We start from the raw sequence: 24,412 nt of genomic DNA, 5'->3' as shown, positions 1-24,412 counted from the left end.
CCGAGGGCTCCATCTCCACCTACCGTTTACTCCTTCCCCAAACCATCTTCAGGATATCATCAGAATCATGGCTCAAAGAGTCGACCATTAACATTGCATTGGTGTGGCTTGTTTCTCTTTAGATCTAAAACATCTAAATTACCTTTCCCTAGCTACAATCAGTTCTGAAAATGGGTCACTGGACCAACATCAACAACAATATCACACCTGCTAAAATTTCCTGCAATTTGTTTTGCTTCTTAATTATTCAGCATACGATTATCTGTTCCAGAATGCCACCTTAATCAGTTGACACCAAAGCCAGCAGAGCTCAGTGTAACTAAACTATAATTGCTTGCCCCCACTACTCTCACCATCACTTTTGTAAACTGTGAATTAGCTTAAGTTTTTTTTCATATATATTCTACTGGCACCCGTTATTCTAAAAAAGGTTCAAAGTAATATCAACATTTAATTCTGTGTCTCTTTCCTCTCGCTGCTGGAATGATATTAGTGGGTTGGATTAAGTACATGAAACTAGTTCTCTGATAACACAGAAGCAGGGGGGTTAATTAATGAGACATTACTGGAGGCAAAAAGTTCACAATTTCTGTATGTAAATGGAAGAAAACAAGTGACAACTGGTTTATCTCAGGGATACCTCGTGCTTTACTATCTATTTTGGGACCTTAATAGATGTTCCAAGTTTCTCAGTCTGTACTGAGAATTCAATGGTTAACAACGAAAAATCCTTAAAATAACGATACATACTGCTAGTTATCGTCATCTTATGGTTGAGGATTATTCCAGTCTTGATTTTGATACCCTGCGTCCCTAACTACATCGAGTCAGTATTGCAGGCAAGTAACTCATCATTTGGAGGTGAACAAAGTCAGAAGCACGTCACCTGACAAAGGAGCAACGCTTCGAAAGCTTGTGATTTCAAATAAACCTGCATGACTACAACTTGGTGTCGTGTGACTTCTGCTTTTGTACAAAACTATCAAGCGGAGTCTTGCTCTGATGTAGGATCCAGACGCATTGAAACGTGATCAAAGTAACACTCGAAAGCTCTTTACAATACTTTATTCAGTGATCAGCAAAAAGAAACTTGATTTATGTTCAGTACCTGAAGAATGATTAAATAGCGGCTGTGGACTGTACAATGTAACGGTGGCAGGTAGATATAAGCAGTTTAAGTTCGTTAACCTCAATGTGGTCGAGTTATTGCCTTCCATTCAGTTTTTGACTACTGCACAGTTACAGATGTTTTTTTTTTCAATCACTGTAGGAATACAGAGTAGTTCAACAAAAGTGATTAGTTAATATGAACTGCTGAGCTGTACCATTGCTGGATCTGACTCCCGTCACTTGAAGAACAAACAGTGAATGGTAAATATATCAGATGGTTGTTTTCTTCTCTATGTCTTTGATCTGTGCAATTACCTTCCTTACACAACAGTGGAGACCAAGTTGGCTGGATTCTGGATTGTCAAAAAGGTCAACATTAAAAAAAAGGGTATAAAGGCAGATCCTCCCCTGCCCCCAAATAAAGGCAGGGAGACAGACCCACATAGGGCACAGCTGAAATTTTAGCTTCTCAAACTCTGAGGCAACAATGGCTCCATACAGATCTGATGTAATTAGCACAGCCGTGCTCCCGCTCTTGTAGACCCTCACCATCAGAAGTGGTGAAAACTTTTAAACCTCAAAATAGGGTCACAGCAGAAAAAAGCAAGCACTGGAACAGGGGCTAAATGTGACTTAACTCATCCAGTGCTGTTGGGCTTTTCAAACGTGCAGTACAGAATATAGATCTCCCAACAGTGCTAGTTTCCAGCTTTACAGTATTTCAACTCTAGTCTACCCAGCAGGAAATTCCATTGATAATACCCAGCCCAGCAAATTCTTGCTGGAAATTGGAGCTGTATTGACAGCATCTGATACTAAAGTGAATAGCTCCTTCTTAAAAAAACTGCCCTCAGTTGGTAACTGTTTTGCTTAACATCTAAAGACTTGCCAAACTTTAACTAACGAGCAAGAATCAGTGGAGAACAATCAGCTACCGTGTTCAATTTACCACATTTGGTTGGGAAGAAAGAAGTTAATTCTTCCACCATTTCCTTATCCACTCTGCCACACAAAAGACATTGCTTTATACAAAAACTACGAGAAATATCAGCACTAATCAGTTTATCTGATCCAAAATGAATTAATGTTAAATGCAGAAGTGTACCAGGGTCAAATAACATAGGCTACAGGTTCAAAGTGACAATTCATGGTTAAGCAAATATCTAGGAGTCAAAGTTTGTACATTGGTGAGGGGACATTGCAAATTGGAAGATGCTTGTGAATTCAGATTTTCAGGCAGAAGAATCCAGTGTGAGGAGACTGGCTTTTCTTTTTATTTTGAAAGGCTACTTTGCATGCAAAACACAGCATGGCACTGAAGTGTCAGCAATACATTAAATATTAGACATGTACACCAATGGTTATCAGACACATCCGCCGTTAACTTGCTTTATATATCATAGGCTAGTATTTGATTTTAGAAAGCAAATGCTTAAACATCAGTTTAAAGAAAAAAAAAATCAATAGTCAAACTAATGAGCTGGGTACTGCGGTTTTCTTTTACCTTCTGGTCAAACCAAATTAGTGGCTTAGAATATGCTCTTTCTCCACCCCACCTCTAGCATTCCCACCGCCCCAAACCAAAAACAAAAAACTGCCAAAGACATTTTATGGCCATACATAGTGAATTGAAAAGTTGCCAGTGATATTGAGCTAAGTTGCTGCATTACATTCTAGAAACTGGTCAGCAATGGGAGAAGGTTCAAAAGTATTTTATGGGGGTGAGGGTGCAGGAGAAAAGAACCACATTTATACCTATGCTTTTCAAGAAAGTGAAAACTGACCTTTATCTATCACTGGAATATTGCTACCAAATGAAATCCCAAGTTATAACAAAATCCAAATTAGTCATCAGTTTAGATCATGGAGTATGAATTGCATGGTGAAGTCTTCACAAGCACTGGCTTGCTTAGATTTCACCTGGGTAAAATTGCACTGATTCTGGATAAAAGAAGGTTTGTACTTATTTCATGGCTGATGTTTCCATGACATATTTTATGTCTGTTACTCACCAAAGCTAAGAAGTCTCACATTTAGAAGTGTAGAGATTGAGAATTGGTTCTCAGTTCTACTGTACTGAAACACCCTTCACATATGGAGCTATGGAAAACTTGCCATCCTCAATGTCTGGCATGACCAATATTATTCAATTGAGTAACCCATGACTAGTTAATTCCAAACGAACTTCCAGAACTCCTTATTGATTCTATTAATCACAGATCTTTATACATAATTAGGAAGTTAAGATTCAATCCCCTTGCCCAAAAATTGATTTTAAAAGAACTATTTTTCTTCTCCCGCACAAGTTTACATATGGATTTTGAGCTCAGTTTGTTCTAAATTAATTCGCAGCCAATTTGCAAACTGCAAGGTCCCTCTAAGCAAGATAAATGACCAAATAATCAGTATCTTCACTGGTTTAGGTGAAAGTTAGTTAAAACATCAGAGCTCCTTTGCCCTTCTTTTCAAAAAATGGTCACGCTAGACAACAGGGCCTTGGTTTAATCTCATCCAAAAGACAGCATCTCTGACAGTGCAGCAATTTCTCAATCGAAACTGTCAAGTAACTTTATACAGTTCTGTTCACTCAAATCTGCGGAGTGAGGCTTTGACCTACACCCTAACTCAGCAGTGAAAGTGCCTCACCAAGTTACGGCTGAGGCTCAAGACTGGTTACGATTCCACTGGGTTTGGCATTCTGTGGTGATTAACCCAAATTACTATTCACAAAAATCAGCCTGATAGCAGTAGCAGGCCATTCAACTAGCAGAGCATCAGTTAAATCGCAACCTCCACACATGTAACAGAAGTGGGAACTACACCAGATTTCATTTTCTGCAACTCAGGAAGAGCTGAAGGCAACTCTATCCGGGCCAGGATGAACTAACTCAGCAAAGCCATAGGATTGCTGATATGGCTCAGCTCTTCATTGCTGCACTATTTACAGGGTGAATAACTATGGTTTAATTTGATAGTAAGTGCATCTTGGTCCCTATAGTTCAAGTAAGTCTGAAAAACAAAAATTTCAAAATCCTTCAAACAAAAGTGCTAGTGTTTATTTGTTTGACCTACCTCCAGAAAGTGGCACTTTCTATAAACACTAGCAAGGCTCCAATGTATCATCCATGTTTCATGTAAGCATACATAGCAATTCTGGCTACTTGACGATGAAAAGTATTGCCAACGTTCTTGGCAAATACCCAACTCTTTCACTGCAGACAGCTAAGACAGCGATCAGGTGCAGGAACCCCCCACCCAGATGAACGTTTTGACTTCCCAGCTCCACATACTCACCAATACACCTGAAAGAAGCTAACACAGCAAAGTTCAAGTAAACTTTCTGGCTCAGGCAGCTGACTCCCCATCCAAGTCATCAAGGAACTTTTGCTTCTAATGTCAGATATTTAAACTAGCAGTACATTGCACAGAAAATATGAATGACAGCTCAATCTCCACGTCAGTCACTGTCACCCCCGCTCCATAATACAAACCATTCCAATAAGACAAGATGAGCCTAAGAGCAGGAAAATATCAAGATGGGTTACAATGTGCCTGGGAATCTCTTTCATTCTTTAACAATTGGCCATAAAAGGTGGTGAAAATCTGGAAATAACAAAAGGCACATCCAGAAAGACCGAGAAGCAAGAGGCATAATTTAAAGGGAAACTTAAATATCAAATTACTAATTTGTTAAAGGCAATGTTATCAAATATTCTATGATTCTAGATCTACTTCACCTCATCTACTTTTTGCTCCATTTAACTTTCATCTCATTCCATATCTAGAAGTATCATTGATATTACAGATAAGTCCTATAAAAATCAGAAGTTTGCAGTAACAGTCCTATGGCAATCCAGCACAGATCTCCACAGCCCAAGTCAGAGATCTGCATTACTCTAAAGACAGGGACCATATAGCAGACCTTTTTGTACCTGGTAAGATGCGGGCAGCATTGAGCTTCTAATTCTGCTCCCTTCACATCCTGCTCCTGCTATTGTCAGGAGGCAGCAACCACTGTGGCCCACAGGTTCTACTTTATCAAATTTTCTGGTTTTTGCAATCCAACCTCCTTAATGGAGGAAGAAATGCTCTCTTCACTGCTCATGAATAGAAACGGGAAATTCAAACAACAGACAAGAAGCAACATCTCACTAGCACTGCTGAAAGATAAACAGTACGAACAAAGTGAAAACTCAGCTGAGTAGATTGCAACGAGAGCTTTATAATAATGTTTCACCGATACTTCTGAGGTAGTTTTGTGAACTTGAGAAACATTTCTTCATCCCATCCCATTTTCTGTGCTCACTTTAGCTGACTGTTTACGCTCCAACTTTACGTTCTTTCGGGGGAGTCCCACACATTGGCTGTCCCATCCAAATGCTCACTTCAGGCACAGCAGTGGTCACAATTACAACTTATGTCCTCTGGATAGACTAATTCTCAGGAAGAAACACAGGAAAGCACTGGTCTTCAGCAGTGCAAATGCTGTAGCCAACAGATCATGAGAAACAAGTCCTAATACTGCCACTTACAGTTCAGCTTGATGCTAGTAATGTAATAATTCTGATTAAAAATGTAAATGCCTCACCAGCACCAGTCAGGCAATGGGCTCCTTCCAACACAGATGTGGGGAGGTGTCTGACCAGTCATTGATCAAATCAGCCCCACATTTTCAGCTGGCTTGGCAACAGAGGCCAGTAAGATGTACAATATTGTGTACAAGTTTCAAAAACTTGCTACAGTTTTGCAATTAATAACTGCAGGCACATGAGTAAATATGCATGGATTTTTTTTTACTGACAACTGGAGCTTTATCGTGCATTTTATAAAAAATAAAAGATTAAAAGTGTCTGGAAACTATGTTCTATATTGAAACAGGGTGAGAGACATAACTATATGGAAACTGTACACTACCAATCACACTTTGAAAGCGGACAGGATTTCAATGTTGAAAATTAAACATTGTGTTGGATTTTTGTTTGCAAGTGTTGTTTTCAAACCACAAATCCAAATAAATACATATTCCAGGCAGTCAAAAGAAAAAAATCTCATATTGGCTGTACAGTGAGGGCATTGAGTGGAGGACTTGATCTTAACGGTTGTAAAATATAATACAGTTCTTGGCTGCATGAGCTTGAAAATCTGGCTATTTAACAAGAGGCCGGGTTTTGTCATCATCGCTGCACTGATGTGCTTTGTATTTCTTCACTTCTGCCATGTATTTGGCCCACGCATCTCCGCCTCGTGCTTCAGCCTGAAAATAAAATGGAGAAAAGATAGCTAACTTGAATTGGGCATTTAACACAATGTGGAAACATCAAATTGCATTGAGGTAACTACAGGATTGAACTTTCATTATTACTGACAAAAGCTCTGGATTCAAACCAGTTACATTGCCAGATGGTATTCACTGGCTACTTAATAAGCCGAGTTGTACTTATTTTGTCTTCCCTGCTTTCTTGAAAGCACCAACTCGCAACAGGGAAGTGAAGCAGCTATGATCCCAAGTGAGATCTGCTGCTGACATGCGATGCCTCCCTGTACAATACTGGGGTAGTGCTGGCTCACAGATGGCCCAATGGAGAGAAACACCCAATAGCACATGCTTTCTGGGACTTTGGCTGATGCAGAGTACAAATATGCCCAGATAGAGAAGGAAAATTTGAGGGTCATCTTTGATGTGAGGAAGTTCCACCAATACCTAGACGGGTAAATTTGTAATAATAACAGACCACAAACCCCTGCTAGGGCTACTCAAATAGGACAAGGCTCTGCTGCCCATAGCTTCAGGTTATTTTCAGCAGTGGGCTCTCATTCTAAGTGTGTCCGACTACAAGTTGGAACACCGTCCAGGAGGCCAGACAGCAAATGCGGATGCTTAATCCCAGCTCCCGCTAGCAGATACACCTCAGTGGTGCCTCCACTGGAAGAGTCAATGCTGGTTTTAAACTTTCTGGACACCTTTCCGGTCACCGCTGACATCAGACTGTGGGCGCAAAAAGATCTGGTCCTTGCAAAACTAAAACAGCTGGTGGTGATGGGGAAACAAAAGCGCCATCACGACCAGAACGTTCTGGACCTGGCTAGACCAGATGACCATAGAGGTCAGCAGTTTATTACAGGAAGCATGAGTGATTGTCCTTAGGAGAGGTTGCCGCCAGATACTGGCTAAACTCCCCCAGGGTCATCATGGGTGTCCAAAATGAATATGTTCGTGACACGTTATTCCCTGGTGGCCAGGATCGGATGCAGACATAGCTGCATTGGTGGGGCAGTGCCCAGAGTGCAAACAAGGACAAAAATTACCGTCAGCAGCTCCCCCACACTCCTGGGAATGGCCGGGTAAATCCTGGACTCGGTTACACGTCAACCATACAGGTCCTTTCATGGGATCAACGTTCTTAATCATTATGGACACACACTCAAAGTGATAGAACGTGCCTGAAGTTCATTCGTCAAACATGGAGATGACAATAGAAAAACAGTGAGCATCTTTTGCAACATATGGGCTCCAGAGAGTGCTGGTGACAGACAACAGGCCATCCTTTACAAGCAGGGAATTTGACTATTTTGAGCACGCAGAAACAGCAGCCAAAATTTTGAAGGCAGGCTTAAAGAATCAGCCTACAGCTTCACTTGATACTAAACTGTCCAGGTTCCTATTTGATCAGTGGACTACCCCTCATGCAACTACAGGGATAGCTCCATCACAGTCCAGCCAATGCTGGACACAAGAGTCCTCTAAGTGAGACAGACAGTTTACTTCAAAGGACGAAGTTTTGTGCTGAAACCACGGAAATCGCTCTGCATGGGTAAAGGGCACGGTCGTGCGAGGTGAGGTCCTCGGACATGCAGAATTCGGGTAGGTGAGGCAGTCCTGAACAAGCATGCGGACAATGTCTGAACTCGTGGGTTCTCTTTCTCTGTCTAGCAAAGAAACCTCAAGTTCTGAGACGGACAGAATGGATGTCACAGCCTCGACACCTTCACCATCTGAACAGGGTGAATTTCTCCCGAGACGCTCTGGGCGCATGAGGTGGATTAGTTCCAGTACACAATATCTCAGGCTGAGTTGAAGGAACTAGATTGGGTGCGACAACGCCCCAGACGAGGCTATAAGAAAATGCCCCTCCCCCGACTTGCGTTAGGAAGAATCTAGTGATTGCAAAGAGGTCAGCTAGGTAGACCTCAGAGAATGAGTTCCCTATTGGACCAGATTAACAGCCCCAATCAGGCTGACAGACATGAACAGAAGTGTCAGAGGTTCTGCTTACTCAGAGCTGGCTTGGAGGAAGCCAGACCAGTGTCAAATACTATGCACATGTAAATAAAGGGTGATTTGGTGACGGGATACCGGTGTCTGTGGAGTTATTTCGGATATCACATCCAAGGTGGCATTTTTTGATCTTACCTTTGGAATATCCAAAGGGATTTAATAGTAGAACATCAATAGTTGATCTGTCCACATCCAGAGGTGCCCATATTAACTGCAATAATCTTTGACTGAGATTGGAAAACTCAGCAGGGAATTGACAGAAAACAAACAAGGCTGAGGGGCTTCAGTTATATGCACAGAGGGCAGAAATTGGGGTTGTTCTTAGAATTGAGAAGATAAGAGGACAGTACACATGCTCAAAATTATAAGTTTTGATACAGTAAATAAGGAGAAACTGTTTCCACTGGAAGAGTCAGTAAGCAGAAGAAAAATATTTGACATTAGCAAAAGCACAGTGGTGACGTGAGAACTTTCTTTGAAAAAAGTGAATAGCTATGATTTACAATACACTACTTGAAAAGCTGGTGGAAGCAGATTCAATTAACTTTTGAAAAGGAATTAGTTAACTAGTTAAGGGGAAAAATTTGCTAAGGAGAAACAGAAAAGTGCTGAGTCTAGTTGGATAGCTCTAACAAAAACCCAGTACAGGCAAATACTCTCACTGAACTGTACAACTCTATAAAGTGAAAATGTTTGATTTGGTCCGGACAAGGTTGTGGAGAGCCCAATGACCATAAAATTTACCTAAAGGGTAGTATCAGAGGGTGCAGAGAGGGAATGTCTCCTTTTAAGTGATAATCCCAATGAGAAGACTGGCTGGCTCCAAGTGAAGTGAATACATTCAAATCTTTATGGATAACAGCAGTACATATACAGAAGTTTAGACAATTCAGGATAGACTGCAGAGAGGATTATAGTCAAAAGGCTACTGAATCTTACCTCTTCTTCGGTCTTGTGTTTCTTGGCTACCATTCCCGTCTTGAGGGCTAGCTTTGCCCCACCTCGCCGCTTTCCCACCTGGGGTAAGGGACAGAAGACTGCAACCATTACACGAGCGCTTGGAGCTGCAATGTCAATGCTGCCCACTATGTAATAAAACAGGGATCCTGAAATTAGATCTCATTCCACAACAGAATGCATCTCCCACGTCAACGTCTCAATGCGTTTCTAACATAGAATACACAAGCTACTGTCTGCGGAGGTAGGCCATTCTTTATACTCCCCTATAAGGCAAAAGTGACAGTGCGGGTGTTACCATTTTGTAAACCAGCATTAGCTATTTAAATCTTTTCGGAACTGTATTAGCCAAACATTTAAAATAAAATTTTGCAAACCCATCAATACATCCTTAGCAGCTTTCTTGCATCAATACACTGTAAATCTAATTCCTTGCTGTAATTTAAAATATTTCTCACATACAAGAGTTAACCAGATGTGCGCATTGCTTATTCTTAATGACATGGGATTAAACACCCCATTTAACAACATTATAACCACTTGAAAGCCTTTTCCATTGGATGAGTTATTTCAGCTTTAGAAAACCAAATTGTAAACTTGCCTCAGTACAGAAACGTACGATTACCTTGCACATGTCTTGTGACAGAGCAAGTGGAATTGAATTCACTGGTAAAGTTTTTTGAAAAATTATGCTGCTATGCTGTGTGGCCATTGCTTAAAAGGATTGTGAATGCAATTCCTAACTAATGAGCTGGTCCAAAATATTTCAATTTGATTGTTTCATAAACTTTGGCTTATTGGGTTATTGCACTAATTGTGCTTTGCTTTACTGATTAAGGAACCTACATTAAAAATCTAAAATTGCAAATACAGTTGATGATCAAGCTGGCTGCTCAACATATACCATATATGGATGACTACAATTTTAAATTGTGCAAGCATTTAACAAAAATGATCACAGAACATCTCCGTTAGCTGGCTGATGTTTCTACCTCCCCCATCCTGCTTGGAGAGTGATCTTAGAAACTTCAATACAAAATAAATCAGAAATGCTTTCAAAGTAACAGAGAAGTTCAAATCTATGCTCAAAAATTATGACTGAAGTACTTCCCAAGGAGTTCTGTATTTAGACGAACAGAACATAATATCGGTGACAGGTCTGCACTGTTGCTACATATACACCATTTTTTGGGTTTGAAATAAAGGCAGAAGTAGAACTGGTAGCAGAATTAACAGAGAATCCTTTGATCTGCCAACATTGTCAGGACTTTGAAATAATGTTTAAGTTGCTAATAAAGGGTCAAGTTGCTTTTAGCCCACTTGTTAGATACAAATGTGGCCAAATATTTCACAAAGCTTATAGTAAGCACAAGGATGGACCTGCTAGTTATTACAGCTAAACACTCATGTCAAGGTGGAATAAAAGAGGCAAAAAAGTTACATTTTATAAAACACCAACTTGGTCAGATGACAGATAAATCCTGTCTAATATAATAAAACCTTTATTCTGATGCTAAATGAGCTGCTGGCTGTTAGTAACATTTATTTCAGATTTTCAGTTACTTTCTGACATGACTACACTTAACCCAAGGGAAACACAAACATTTGGACAGTAGCATTATGACAAACTACCTGAAGCCATGCTCACTAAAAGGGACATACTTAATTTTCAGCAAAGTGCACAATGTGTATCAATAAACTACGGATTGCATGCAACACTGACTTACTGATTCAACATCACCTACGGCACCAGTGTCATTTCTTATAAGTGATTTTATTTTATGGGTGTTTGAAATTAGACTCATGATCTGTTTATAGATACATTTATATGCTGAAATTCAACTAAACTGGGAAATAAAACTGCCCAAGTATTGTATTATACCACATCACTTGGCTTATCTAACAGATAACTCCAAAATAATTTCACATTAGGGTACAACAGTATTTCTTGAAGATGTAATTTTTAAGACTGAGTCCCTAAATATTGCTAAGACAATACCAACAGTAATTTTGAAAATGTAATTTTTCTGGTAAAAGTTATAGCCAGATATAGCCATACTAGTTTTGGTTTGAAAAATCTTCTTGTAGTTGTACAACTTGCTGACTGCGATAAAATAGTCAGATTTAATTATGCTAATACTGAGCTAATATTATATCACTCGTCCACAAATCAAACTCAGCCAAAAACTGAACATTTATTCCAGAGCAGAATTTCTGGAAATGTGAAAAGGACTTTTAAGCTCTGAAGATAAATTATTCAGGAATGTAATTTTCGCCAAAATTTCTAGAAATGCTGTTAATAGCCTGAACATATTGAATTGTATTCTAAGTAAATCTATGAAGGAATATTTTGGCTGAAGATTTAAAATATTATGAGAGACAGCATTATACCATCAATCAAAAGGGTGACCCAAAGAATTGAAAATACAAAAATCATTCCCTCACATACACCAGTTCTCGCAATGGAATCAGAATTGGGATCAAGCAGCCTTCCTGTACAAGATTTTCAGAGACATTTTTAACCTTCAACGAATGAGGTCACCGGCTACAGAAGCTACTTTACATTCTCATTTGCTCCTCAATCAACCACAATACTGTTGCTCATTCTCACGCGAGTTCCCAGGGTCTGACACTGCTTATAAAATCATACAGCACGTGCTTCTGTGAAAATAAAAGTGAGCGCTGCACTTACACTTCTGTTCAAAGTGGTTGTGACTCCCAAGCTGAAATGAGGTTATGCTGCGTCAGTTGGGCACTGAAATTGGACATACTCCAAAACAAGAGAATAGATGCACTCTTAATTATAGCACTGACATTCTGATGTTACTTTTCTCTTCCCACTCTCCCCAGTATCATGCTAACAAGGATTTAGAAGACACTAGGGAAACATACATTCCTTATTATTTTTACAAGAGCTTTTGAGTCATTACATGAAGTACCAGTGCTGGAGAATGGTATACTTTACATTTTAGGAATTTAGTGTCAGCATCAAATGCTCCCAGATCCAGTGTTAGAGATGTTTGACCAATGAAGTATTTTTCAGTCTGGATCAATTGTAGGTTAAACATCAGAAGATTGATATGATATCTCTCCATTTCTTACACCAGAGTCAGATTGCCAACTAATATCTTCTGGAACTGGATTGAGACTGCATGATTCATTTCTCATATGATTCTTAACATATGCAATGGGAAGAAGATACGTTTTCCCCATCAGTATGGGCCAGACCCCAATAAGCCCATCACTAGAGTATTGTATAGAGATAAATTTTAGGAAGTCTTGTCCAAGTACTTATATTTCTCCTGAATCTATGGGACTATGTGAACAAGGATATCAAACATGCACTTTTCAAACCAGAAGAGTGGTCAACTTCTTTTTCTGATTAAGTAAAATAAACTGAGAAGTCTCTCAAAGATCACAAAAAGGAACTTTCAGATTGCTACTAAGATACACCATTCCACATGGATTTTGAGTGACATTCTCAATTTAATCATGATGCCAAAGGTAATAGAAGCAGCTCTCAAGAGAAAAGCAGTTATGTGCTACTGTACGAGCAATTAAAATTTAAATGTTTTATTTAAATCATCAGGAAGCTTTACCAAGTTGTGGATGGTGGGGTAATGGGGATATTGTCAGAGGCCCCCTTTCAGCAAATACTTAAGGCAATCTGACAAAGCACTGGAGTTGCATTCTTAACATTAGAACAACAACCTGTAGCACGGAATCTCACTCGGTGTTTCTAAATAGTGAGAGAAAGTGAGATAATGGCATTTATATATGCACATACACAAAAATCACTAAAAGCTGGTGCACTAGGACAACAGAGGAAATGGAAAGCCTAATACACAGTGTTTGCCTTTACGTTATTCAGAATTCAGAAGTAAGGAAATGTTGAGGGTAGATCAAACTTGGCTTCCATATCCTTGAAAGTTGACCAGTAATCAACTGTGAGTTTTAACATGGGATTCACTAAAACTGATATAAATAATTGCTTATATTGAGGACATTAGGCCAAGAGGACAATTCTCTGTCATACGGCTGTGGTTGCTCAGTCATCAAGTTCACTTATCTGTGATAAGTGGACTTTTGAATAAAGGAATTAAAAACTATTAGGGCAGTGCAGAAGGTCAGTTGTAATCTTGTAGAATTACAAAGCAGACTCCAGCATTTATTTCTTACAGTGTCCAAACTCATTAACTTTGTATTTACTGATGTTAATTTAAATGTAAATGGTGGATTAAGAAATTTAGCATCCTTAGCAAGGAAAAAAAAAGGATTCCTGCTTCAGACTAAATCTTCGCCAGACAGAAAACAATTGTGAAATTTTGAAAATCACTTCGAAAGTCTTATGATTGAATTGGAGTAAGCAAAGATCAAATTTAAACATGAAACATTAATTAACAAAACAATTCCAGAAATGCACAGGTCAGCCAATATCTCAAAAGAAAGAAAACGTGTGTACGTTTCAAAACGTCTTTGATTTTGGTAACTTTGCTGTGGTGTACAATCCCAGAATTGGAGTCAAGACTGAATCAATGACTCCAGTGTCTAAGTAGAAAGCCCAGGATCACATTAAAACGTCTTCATCAACTTGTCCTGCCATTTTCAGAGATTTGAATCTGCAAATCCCAAATTCTACTTTTCCTACACCCCCACAAAAATGGGCCCTTAATTTACAGTGCCTCTGCTTATTCATTAAGCAGGTTTAATATTTAATCTCATGAGACAGTATTGAACCAGTCTAGAAATATATTAAGTAATTGTAATGAAGCTCAAAGTCTTGAATGCGTGACCCAAGAGGGGGAAGAACTACCCACTAGATAACAGGTGGCACAAGACACCAATCCATCAATCCTCAGTTCTGATGGCAGTCACATGTGTAAATCAATAGCCTTTGCCTTTTTATGATGATGACAGGGCCCTGTATTTTCAGCATTTGCTGCTTTCATTTCAGATATACAGTTTTTACCTGAATTTCTTTTTAAAAAAGCAAAAATTGAGCACTCAGGATTTAAAGTGTTCAGGGAGCAATCACAAAGCTGATTATATTTTTGTTTTTTTTGTTTAAAAAAAAAAATCCCACATCACTCTCATAGCCAGTGAATGAAGGAATCGATCTGTAAATTCAGGCAACAGAAGAGGCAGCATACTTTTGTGTAAAATATGTATTGCCCCTAACATTGTTGAATGATAGAAGAGTCAATCAACATATTCAGGCAAGAGAACAAGTTGCACTGTTTTGTAAAATAAAGAACTGTACATATTGCACTTAACATAATTATGGAAGGAACCAATCTGTAAATTCAAGCGAGTGGGGAGGTGGGGCATTATGATTTTTCTTTTGTAAAATAACCACACATATTGCTTCTAACGTTGTTGAATGAAGGAAATAATTAATCTGTAAGCTTAGGCAAAAGAGCAAGTAGCATTATTTTGTAAAAGACTGTAGGTATTGCTCTTAATACTGTTGAATGAAGGAAGGAAGAAATCAATCTGTAAACTCAGGCAACCGATCAGGTAGCATTATTTTGTAAAAGACTGTACATATTGCCTCTGACAATGTTGAATGAAGGAATCAATCTGTATTTTCTGTTAAGACAGTGGATAACTTTTTTTGGTGATATGGGGGGGGGGGGGGGTGCAATGAACTAACGGCATCTTCCACCAACTCCCCCGCCCTGCTCATTAACCAGGAGGCAAATTGAGAGCAAAATCTCTCGCTCTTACAATATTCAGCACGCTTTTCTTCCTGTCGCTCTGGGCCTCAGCACTTTGCTCCTGGCCAGCGGCCACACTCCTCTTGCCTCCATTGTCTATATCCCCGCCGCTCGGCGCGGCTCCCCCTTCACTCCTCAGCCTCTCCTCTTCCATCTTCTTCTTGAAGAGCGCCATGAAGCTGCCATCGTTGGCGAAAGCGTTCACCCCTTTACTCTCCGAGGTACCGTCCGCTTCACTCGGCTCGGAGCTTCCAGAAACTTCGCGGCTCCTCCGCCTCTCCGCCATCTTGGGGGAAAGAGGGGCCGCTGAGGCTTCTGGGGCAGAGGTAGGGGATGGGAAACTGAAAGACAACTGCCTGAACAAATCAGCACCTCAAAAAAAACAAACAAACCACTAGCTCAACAAGACAAGTGCCAGGGCCAACCGATTATCTTTCCAATAGCAGTGGAGTTGGGGAGACGCCTGACATCTTCGCTGGCCGACAACTGCGCATGACCGAACTTCAAACCGTCCCGAATATTTCCCGCCCCCGCTGGAAAAAAATAGATGTTAACGATAAAGAAGCGTGACATTTTAAACTTAATGATCAGGAAACGTACAGGCGCCCGTTTTAAAAGAAGATATTGATTCAAATATTACAGCCGAGCCAATCGCGACGCGTTTTACTGAAGTGGCGCTGCACCAATCAGTGTTGAAGATGGAGGGTGGTAGGACGGGGGTTACGTGGAGTTTTGGGGCGCGGAATATCACGAATGTGAAAAAAAATCCTCTGGTCCTTTCCTGTCTTTTGATAACACTAAAATAGCCCCCCTATTAGATCAGTGTGTAATTATTTAAAAATTAACGACAAATAAATTAAGAAGTTCGGGGTCGGGGGGGTCTTTCCCTCAATCGATTCTCAGTCACGTGGTACCACTCGAGATGGCGGCGGCGATGGACGAGGAGTTCGAGGATGCTATAGACGTGGAGCCCCTGGAACCCACCCTGTGCAATATCATCGAGCAGAAGTCCCTCAAGTGGATCTTTGTGGGTGGGAAAGGAGGCGTGGGCAAAACCACGTGCAGGTATTAACGAGGAGAGAGCACCTTTACCAACTAACTTCAGCATTTTAGATGTTTTCTGTATCAGTCTATGCAGAGCTGCCTCTGGAGTAGTTGGGACTTGAGCACGGGTCTCCTGACTCAGTGATACTCCCACAATGCCATAAGAGCCCGAAATCCAGCGGTTTATGTGTGTTATTCACTAAAGCCTCCCTCTGGTCTTTCAGCTGGGGAGTGTTCGCAAGGAGGTGCGCGGTGAGCGCAGTCGATGGCTACGTTAACGTGAAATATGAAGTCGGCAGGTGTTCGTTGGCACGGCGCCCGAGTTAAATTTTGCAGAGCCATAGATTCGGAAACAAGTTGAAAACTATGTTAGTCTTTGAGGATTAGCCAGGGAAGTACTAAGCAGAGATGTGAGGATGCTGAAGGTCTGAAACAAAAATAGAAATTGTTGAAGAAACTCAACAAGTCTGGCAGTATCTGTGGAGAGAAAGTAGAGTTAAAGTTTCGAGGCCAGTGACTTTTCAGCAAAGGAAACTTGCACACGCACATTGTGTGTACAGTTAAATTGGAGCCTTGGTCACGTGGGCTTAATGCCCTGCAAACATTATTTTTTGCTTTGAGGTTAGAGAGACCTATGAGGGTTCCCCCCCGCCACTGACAGAGTAACTGCTTCCAATTAAACCAGAAAATTCCAAATTCTCTTTTAATGGTCTTCCATTCAACAAACGTTTATAGGGTAGGCCATTGGGTTTAAAAATAAGGTAAACATAAAATATTTGTTATTAAAAGTAAGCTAAATTCAACTGGTCAATGAGATAGCAAAAGGAATGCAATGTTGAGTGGAAATTACAAACCAGTATGCTTTCCCACACTGCATGTGTACGTGTGTGTGTGGATATATATACCAACTCCACCATTCAACCAGATTATGGTTGATCTTTTACATCGGTACCACTTTCCTTTGCAGTATCCTCATGCCTTTTATGATCTTGAATTGAAAATGAAGAATGGGAGCGGGTTTAGATCATACACCTGTTTGTGCTTTCTCAACCTTTCAAAGTAAATATGGTTGATCTTTTATGTTCACTCAACTATGTGACAATCTGTCAATCTCAGTCTTGAATATTGTCAAGGAGACTCTGACTTGTTGAATTACAAAAATCAATTTTCCTTCAAGTGATGAGACTTCTCCATCCAAAATGATTGACTCTGTATGGGGAGGTTATGACACCTAGTTCTTGACTTTCCACCCATAGATTGCAGAATGTTTACAGCAAAGAAGGAAGTCATTCCTCCATCGTGGTTACACTAGTTCTCTGAAGGACCAATTCACCTAGTGCCGCACTCTTCCACCCCACCTTTTGTCCTTTAGCCCTGCACATTCTTCCTTTTTCCGATAATCCAATTAACCTTTTGTATATCTTGATTGAACCTCCCTTCACCACATTAGGGTAGTACATTCAGGTCCCTGTCACTTGCTATTAATGAGGCACAACCTCAGTATCCAATGTGTTGAGTCCTGTGATAAATTTTTGTATTTTAACGAGATTATCTCAACTAAATACCAAAGCATTATTGGCTTGTTCTTCTCAAATCTTTCACATGAGGCAACCTACATTTCAGGAATCAGTTTACTGAGCTTTACTTCATTGAAAGCAAACGGGCCCTTCAATAAGTACAGTTACCAAGACTGTATAAAGTGCTCTTGGTCTGCTCTGTCCATATCCCTTGAAAATTGCAGCAAAACACTTTTGTAAAAGTAAAATTCAATGGATGCTGGAGTTCCGAAAAACAAAGTGCTGGAGAAATTCAGGTCTGGTAACTTCTGTGGAGCGAGGAAATAGCGTACGTGTTTCAAGACCAATTAATTGTCCTGCAGAAGAGTCACATTGAGCTAGAAATGTTAATGGTTTCTCTCGCCACGGATCCTGCCACACTTGTTGAGTTTCTTTGGTATTTTCTGTTTTTAATATCCTCTTTTCTTGTACTGCCTTGCATTTAACATTCTATGTGCCTTCCAAATTGCTGAAAGTTGAGACCAAATTTAATGCCATTCAATAGGGCATATTATTGGAAACAAAACTTTTATCCTTTGTCAGGTTTTGCTATCAAAGGGTTCTTTGTTTGCCAAATCTGGATTTGAAGAATTGCTTGATGTCTCTTTCTTTTATTAATAGTATACTTCTCAAGGAAATTTATGGGGTTGTATAAAAAGTAGACTTTTAAAAATTTTAGTGTTTGTACTACAGCAGGAGGTTGCCAGATTTAAGGAATACTGCCAGTTTCATCTTTTCTATGGTGATTTGACAGCAAAAGGGCACCGTGGTCATTTGTTGGAGGGTTGGCCAATATACTGAGAATAATTAGAGATCATGACAGTACAGTATCGAGAGATATCAGCAGTGGCGTTAAAAAAATCTCTGAAATTCCAGTGCAATTGCAAATTGTACTCTTCTCTCATGTTCCGTTTTTTCACATTGCTGAGTATGGGGCGCTGTCTCAAATTGTGAACTACATGTGCCATGGAGAGGTGCAGAAGGATGGAGTAGGTGGGAATGTGTCTCTCAAATTTTGCCCCCCTGATTACTTGTAATGTTTTAGAAGGTGGCATCTGATTTGTAAATTTTTTTCCAAACAGCTGTAGTTTGGCTGTGCAGTTGGCGGAGGTTCGGGAGAGCGTGCTGATCATTTCTACCGATCCAGCTCATAACATCTCTGATGCATTTGATCAGAAATTCTCAAAAGTACCAACAAAAGTGAAAGGCTATGATAATCTGTTTGCTATGGTAAGTAAAAATATAAGCAGCGGAGAACATAATCATGTGAATTAAATGTTTATGTTTGTGGCTCAAATAATTTATTGAAGTAAGTGAGGTGAGTCAATAACTGATAATATAAATGTTGCTGAAATTGGGGATCCCATATGTAACAGCTAGGAAGGGTAAAAGGTTCTGCAGTGATTTCTAATGAGATACAGTTAAATCTGTTACACAGAGGTTTAGATTAGTACATTTTGTGTGGTGTGCTTCTGTGCTGAGATGAGCCTGGTAATCAAAGCAACCCTTAACATTGCAGCCTTCAAACCTTGTAAGCATCATGATTTAGGTTGGGAGGCGTTCTAAAATAACAAAGGGTGAAATCACATTTTCAGTGTTGACGTTTTTATCTGATTTTCTCCTTAAGCTTTGAATTGTGACTTCAGAACTTCCCTATTGACAGGTGATGACCTTATTTCTATGTATTTGTGTGTCACTAATAGTCAGCTCAACTTATTTATATGCCACTTCCAGTTGTTGTAGCCTTCTCCAAGAAAACATAGTTAATATTTCAAATTTTGGCAGGACTCGAATGTTAACTCTGTTTTCTCTCCACAGATTCTGTCAGACGTGCTGAGTATCTCCAGCAATTTCTGTTTTTGATTGTTTCAGATCTCCAGCATCCGCAGTGCTTTACTTTATTAAATTGTGTTCAAGGTCCAGTTAGACATGTGGCTAGACAAAGTACGCTATATTGGAGATGATCAGCAAACTGCAATCAAGACGCTGAACAGAATTTATATTTTTATATGTTCGTAAGGGGATGTCAGTATAGCTGGCTGCACCGGCATTTATGACCCACCTCTAATTACTCTTCAGAAAGTAGCGGTGAGCTGCTGCCTTGAACTGCTATAGTTCATGTGTGGGTAAATCCACAGTGCTTGTTAGTGAGCGACTACAGGATTATCGATGCAATGGCATCATCCATCATCTTTCTTTCAAGTAAAAGTCCACTTTGTTACCTTAGTTTATAAAGTGCCTTGGTGTGTTTCTTGATGTTTAAAGGTGCTGAAGAAGTTCAAATCATTGCCTTGTGTTTAAACTATCTCTGCTTCATGCAACAATAACAGGAAGTTATTAGGACTAGGGTAGGATGCTAATAGAATGAGAAAACGAGGTTAGACTTCTGGGAATAAAACGTTTTTGGGTTACCCGCTGTGTAAACAAGAGCCAGGTTTCGCAAGTTTCAAATCCTGCAGGAGCATGGATTTTAAGAATAAACGTGCTGAAACTTTGTTGTGCCTTCTTACTTTCCTCATGCAGGAAATTGACCCAAGCCTGGGAGTGGCGGAATTACCTGATGAATTTTTTGAGGAAGATAATATGCTGAGCATGGGTAAGAAGATGATGCAGGAAGCAATGAGCGCATTCCCTGGCATTGATGAAGCTATGAGCTATGCTGAAGTAATGAGGTAATGTGGGAGGGAGTGGAAGATTTGATTTATTATTGTCATATATACCTAAGTACAGTGAAAAAGTTTGTTCTGCATGCAGTACAGGCAGATCATTGCATACAAGGACATACAGATCATACGGTGTTTAGAGCGAGGCATACAATGTTATGGTTGCACAGGAAGTGCACAAAGCAGCATCATTATTAGATTTGAAATTAGAGAGGTTCATTCAGCAGTCCAATAACCGTGGGGAAGAAGCTGCTCTTGAACCTGTTGATATGTGTGTTTAAGCTTCTGTCTCTTCTGCCTGACAGAAGGGGTTGGAAGAGAATATGACCAAGTGGGAGGTGTGTTTGATGATGTTGGCTACCTTTCTGTGGCAACGTGAAGTGTAGGTGGAGCCCATGGATGGGAGGTTAGCTTGTGTGATTGTCTGGGCTGTGTTCACAACTTTGTGTAGTTTCTTACAGTCCTGGGCAGAGCAGTTGCCGTACCAAGCCATGATGTGCCTGGATAGAATGTTTTCTGTGGCGCATCTGTAAAAATTGGCAAGGGTCCTTGTGGGCATGATGAATTTCTTTTAGCCTCCTGAGGAAGAAGAGGCCTTATTGTGCTTTCTTGACTGTGGCATCTACATGGCAGGACCAGGACAGATTGTTAGTTATCATCACTCCTAGGAACTTAATACTTTCGACAGGAGGAGGCCATTTAGTCCCTCAAGCCTGATCTGCCATTTGATGAGATTGTGACTGGTAGGTGACCTAGCGTTATTTATGCACCTTTGCCTCGTATCCCTTAATAACTTAATCACTTTGGCAAAATGCCTATCAATCTTGTTTTTAAGCAAGCAGTCAATCTAGCATCAATTACTGTTTACAGAAATGTGCTGTATCATATTGTTATGTGTGATTTTATATTAATTTCATTCCTGAAATGTCTGGCTCCAGTCTTAAAACCATGCATCCCCAACCCCCATTCTGTACTCACCAACCAAGGCAGATGAGTTCTTTCTGCTATCTACTTGATTTTGTATCTTGTACTTTCATCGCATCACCCCTCAACCTAAATTCCAGGAAGTACTTGTACCCAAAAGTATTTAAAGTTGTACAGCATTATTTCAATCAAAAGATGTTCTCCGTGATATGCCACACCAATTGGAAAGCCAAACGGAAACTTCATTACCAGATTGGATGATTCTTGGTTATCAGCCAAACAATTATGTTCCCTAATTTCTATGTTTAATAATTCAAAGTCTTCAATGGCAACAAAATTGCACAATTTCGATAAAGTTGCTTCTTCTGGGTTGCTCACAGCAGTGTTACGAGAACAGGTGGGCACAAATTTAAAGTGATTGGGGGTGAGTAGTTAGGATTAATGCACAACCAGAGAGCACAGTAGAAGCATGTTCAATCAAGGCTATAAGATGCAATTGATTATTATCCAAAAAGGCAGAATGGGTGCGAACAGCACTGGGTGCATCACTTCAGAAAGCCAGTACAAACATAATAGGTTGAATTGCTGCCTCCTCTGTTGTACCTGTTTAATTCTGTGGTCTGATTTAATCTGCAGCTCTGTGGTTTTGTTTAAATCTGTAACATTTAATATTCTATATGAGGTACATCTGGTGTTCTTTATTTTTGAAAGGTGAAGTTGATTTGTATACATGACTTACCTTTGCATAGCTTTGTTCGGGCCCAGCATGGAGAAGGCTTTCAAGCACAACTGAGGTGAAACTGCTACATTTGTCTTTTGTCCCTTGGGAGTGCTTTTGAGCCTGAGGAACTGCAATAATTTATAGAGGAGAAACCTTGTCAGGTAGGGTTCTAGTATCTTCATGGGAATTTGAAAGGTTCCCATGCACTTTGCCCTGTGATATGTACTGGGAGCAAATTGGCAGAAGTTGTTGTCAGTAAGGATTTCAAAAGTGATTAATGATTAAAGTGGATTTCCTAATCAAGTAATGGAGAAAAAAAAACCTTAGAACTGTTTAAGTTGGATTGTGGAAGTGGTGGGAGGACTGTATGAGAATACTGTGGGCACACAGCTAAGATGAAATATTTTTACCTGGGGAGTAATTACAAACTGGACTCATTACCTCATGGAGTAGTTGTGAATTTGGGAAAGCTGTTAGGAATAGAAGCTTGAGAGACAGGGAAAAAGGGTTATGCGGAAGGAGTTAGATAAATGTTGGGAGGGGACACTTGTTGAACGTAAATGCCATGTGGGCTGAATAACCTGTTTCTGCACAATGCATTTATGTAATGTTTCAAACTCTTACCTGTTGTGAAATCTATACTTTGGATTTGGAAATGTTACCTTTTTAATAATTTTTCTATTTAGGGGATCTAAATTAACCCAAATCTGGTTTTCTATTTGAAAATAAATTGTTTAGTATAGGAGTTTTAATACTGAACTACTTGCTGATCTGATTGCGAGGTAAAAGAGTTGCATAGATAATAAATCCTATTGTCCACTGAATCCCCAGCCCATTATTTATCTTCTTACACCCAGGACACAGCCTTGATGAAAAATTTACAAGGTGCTTAATCATAATGTAGTTGTAATACACCAATGAAGATTGCACTCTCAACGTTCTTGCATATCAGTGACAGGGTGATTTATTGTGGTTTTACTTACATGTTGATCTACACTGACCATATGTAATTATGGAAAATGCTCGATGCAAACTTAAGCATTGCAACATTGAGCCTTCACATGTTGATGCAATCGGAAAACATGCTATGATAGAGTTATAACATTGGTGACATTCTCAAACCTCTGTCAAATTAAGTTGTTCAAGGATATAAAATTGTTGGGCAGTAGTTTGCAGGTGAACAAGGTTCCATGGAGCCATTTGTTGTAGGTAACTTTTTTGTTAAAAAATTTGTGTTTTACAGGTTGGTGAAAGGCATGAATTTCTCAGTAGTGGTGTTTGACACAGCACCAACAGGGCACACATTACGACTTCTGAACTTTCCAACTATCGTTGAGAGGGGACTTGGGAGACTAATGCAAATTAAAAACCAGATCAGCCCTTTCATTTCCCAGGTAGTCTAAGCCAATGACTTAATTTGCTCTGGAAAGTTTGGACAATATATTGACAGTAAATTAGTACTAAGATTGAGGTTGTGATTGCTCTGTCAATACTGCAAAATGCATCTTTGGTACTTTTGAATGCTTATGGATTAGGAAGAGATTGAAAGTAAAATTGCTCAGCATCCCTGCTCCTTGTGCTATCCAATTCTGGCAACATTTGTAGTGTTTGCAGGTGTAGAATTTTTTTCTTTCTCTGTTCAAATACCCTACCAACAAGTAATTTATGTTTACATGTCAAGAACTGCCACTTCAAAATGATAGGAGGTTGCTGCACAAGTGGAAATGGTAAAACACAAAGAACAGAACAAGATCAGAAAGAAGGAAATAGAGCAACCTTTGTTCATTGTTTATGTATTTTAAGCACAATTTCAATTCAGTCCCTCAGGCACTGTTTAATTGCAGAGTCTCCTAAAAGTTTATTTAAAGTTGTATATGTTCATGTTGTAAAGCATGGCCATTGCTTTTGCCTTGCAATCTGCATATATCTGACAAATTAGCATCGGAATTAGGAGCAGGAATAGACACTTTGGCCCTTCGCGCCAGCTCTGCCATTCAATAAGAAAATGCTGATCGAATTCTCCGCATTCCTGCCTACCCCAGTAACCTGTTAGCCCCTTACTTATCAAGAATCTATATAAATCTGCTTTAAAATTGTTCAAAGACTCTGCCTTCACCAGCTTTTGGGGAAGAGTGAACCAAAGATTCATAATCCTCTGTGAGAAAATTTCTCCTGTGGCTGTTTTAAATTGGCAGTCGCTTATTTTTAAGTGGTAACCCCGAGTTGTAGATTCTCCCACAAGAACAAACATCTCTTCCAGATCAGAGATAGCAGGAACTGCAGATGCTGGAGAATCTGAGGTAACAAGGTGCAGAGCTGGATGAACACAGCAGGCCAAGCAGCATCAGAGGAGCAGGAAGACTGACGTTTCGGGCCTAGACCCTTCTCAAGAAAAAGTTTTTCTGAAGAAGGGTCTAGGCCCGAAACGTCAGTCTTCCTGCTCC

At 39.9% G+C, this 24,412-nt stretch overlaps 2 protein-coding genes across 2 annotated transcripts in view; one reads left to right on the top strand and one right to left on the bottom strand.

The window, feature by feature from the left end:
* Window positions 1-2,360: 2,360 nt before the first annotated feature.
* trir (telomerase RNA component interacting RNase) lies at window positions 2,361-15,571 on the bottom strand. The gene is made up of 3 exons (XM_020534543.2): window positions 15,071-15,571; window positions 9,326-9,403; window positions 2,361-6,364 (listed from the first exon to the last, which is right to left on the bottom strand). The coding sequence occupies exons 1-3, from the start codon at window positions 15,344-15,346 to the stop codon at window positions 6,257-6,259; spliced, it is 462 nt and encodes a 153-aa protein (XP_020390132.1). The 5' UTR covers window positions 15,347-15,571; the 3' UTR covers window positions 2,361-6,256.
* Window positions 15,572-15,753: 182 nt separating this feature from the next.
* The window catches only part of get3 (guided entry of tail-anchored proteins factor 3, ATPase), a 15,433-nt gene continuing 6,774 nt past the window's right edge, over window positions 15,754-24,412 (top strand). Inside the window, exons 1-4 of the mRNA XM_020534541.2 lie at window positions 15,754-16,125; window positions 18,743-18,890; window positions 20,184-20,332; window positions 23,212-23,362. Coding sequence (XP_020390130.1) covers window positions 15,983-16,125; window positions 18,743-18,890; window positions 20,184-20,332; window positions 23,212-23,362 — 591 coding nt within the window. The 5' untranslated portion in view covers window positions 15,754-15,982. The remainder of the gene's footprint in view (window positions 16,126-18,742; window positions 18,891-20,183; window positions 20,333-23,211; window positions 23,363-24,412) is intronic.

This window comes from Rhincodon typus, chromosome 38, assembly GCF_021869965.1.
Source record: "Rhincodon typus isolate 14 chromosome 38, sRhiTyp1.1, whole genome shotgun sequence".
In the NCBI taxonomy this organism is placed as follows: domain Eukaryota; kingdom Metazoa; phylum Chordata; class Chondrichthyes; order Orectolobiformes; family Rhincodontidae; genus Rhincodon; species Rhincodon typus.
This window is presented reverse-complemented; position numbering and strand designations above follow the sequence as displayed.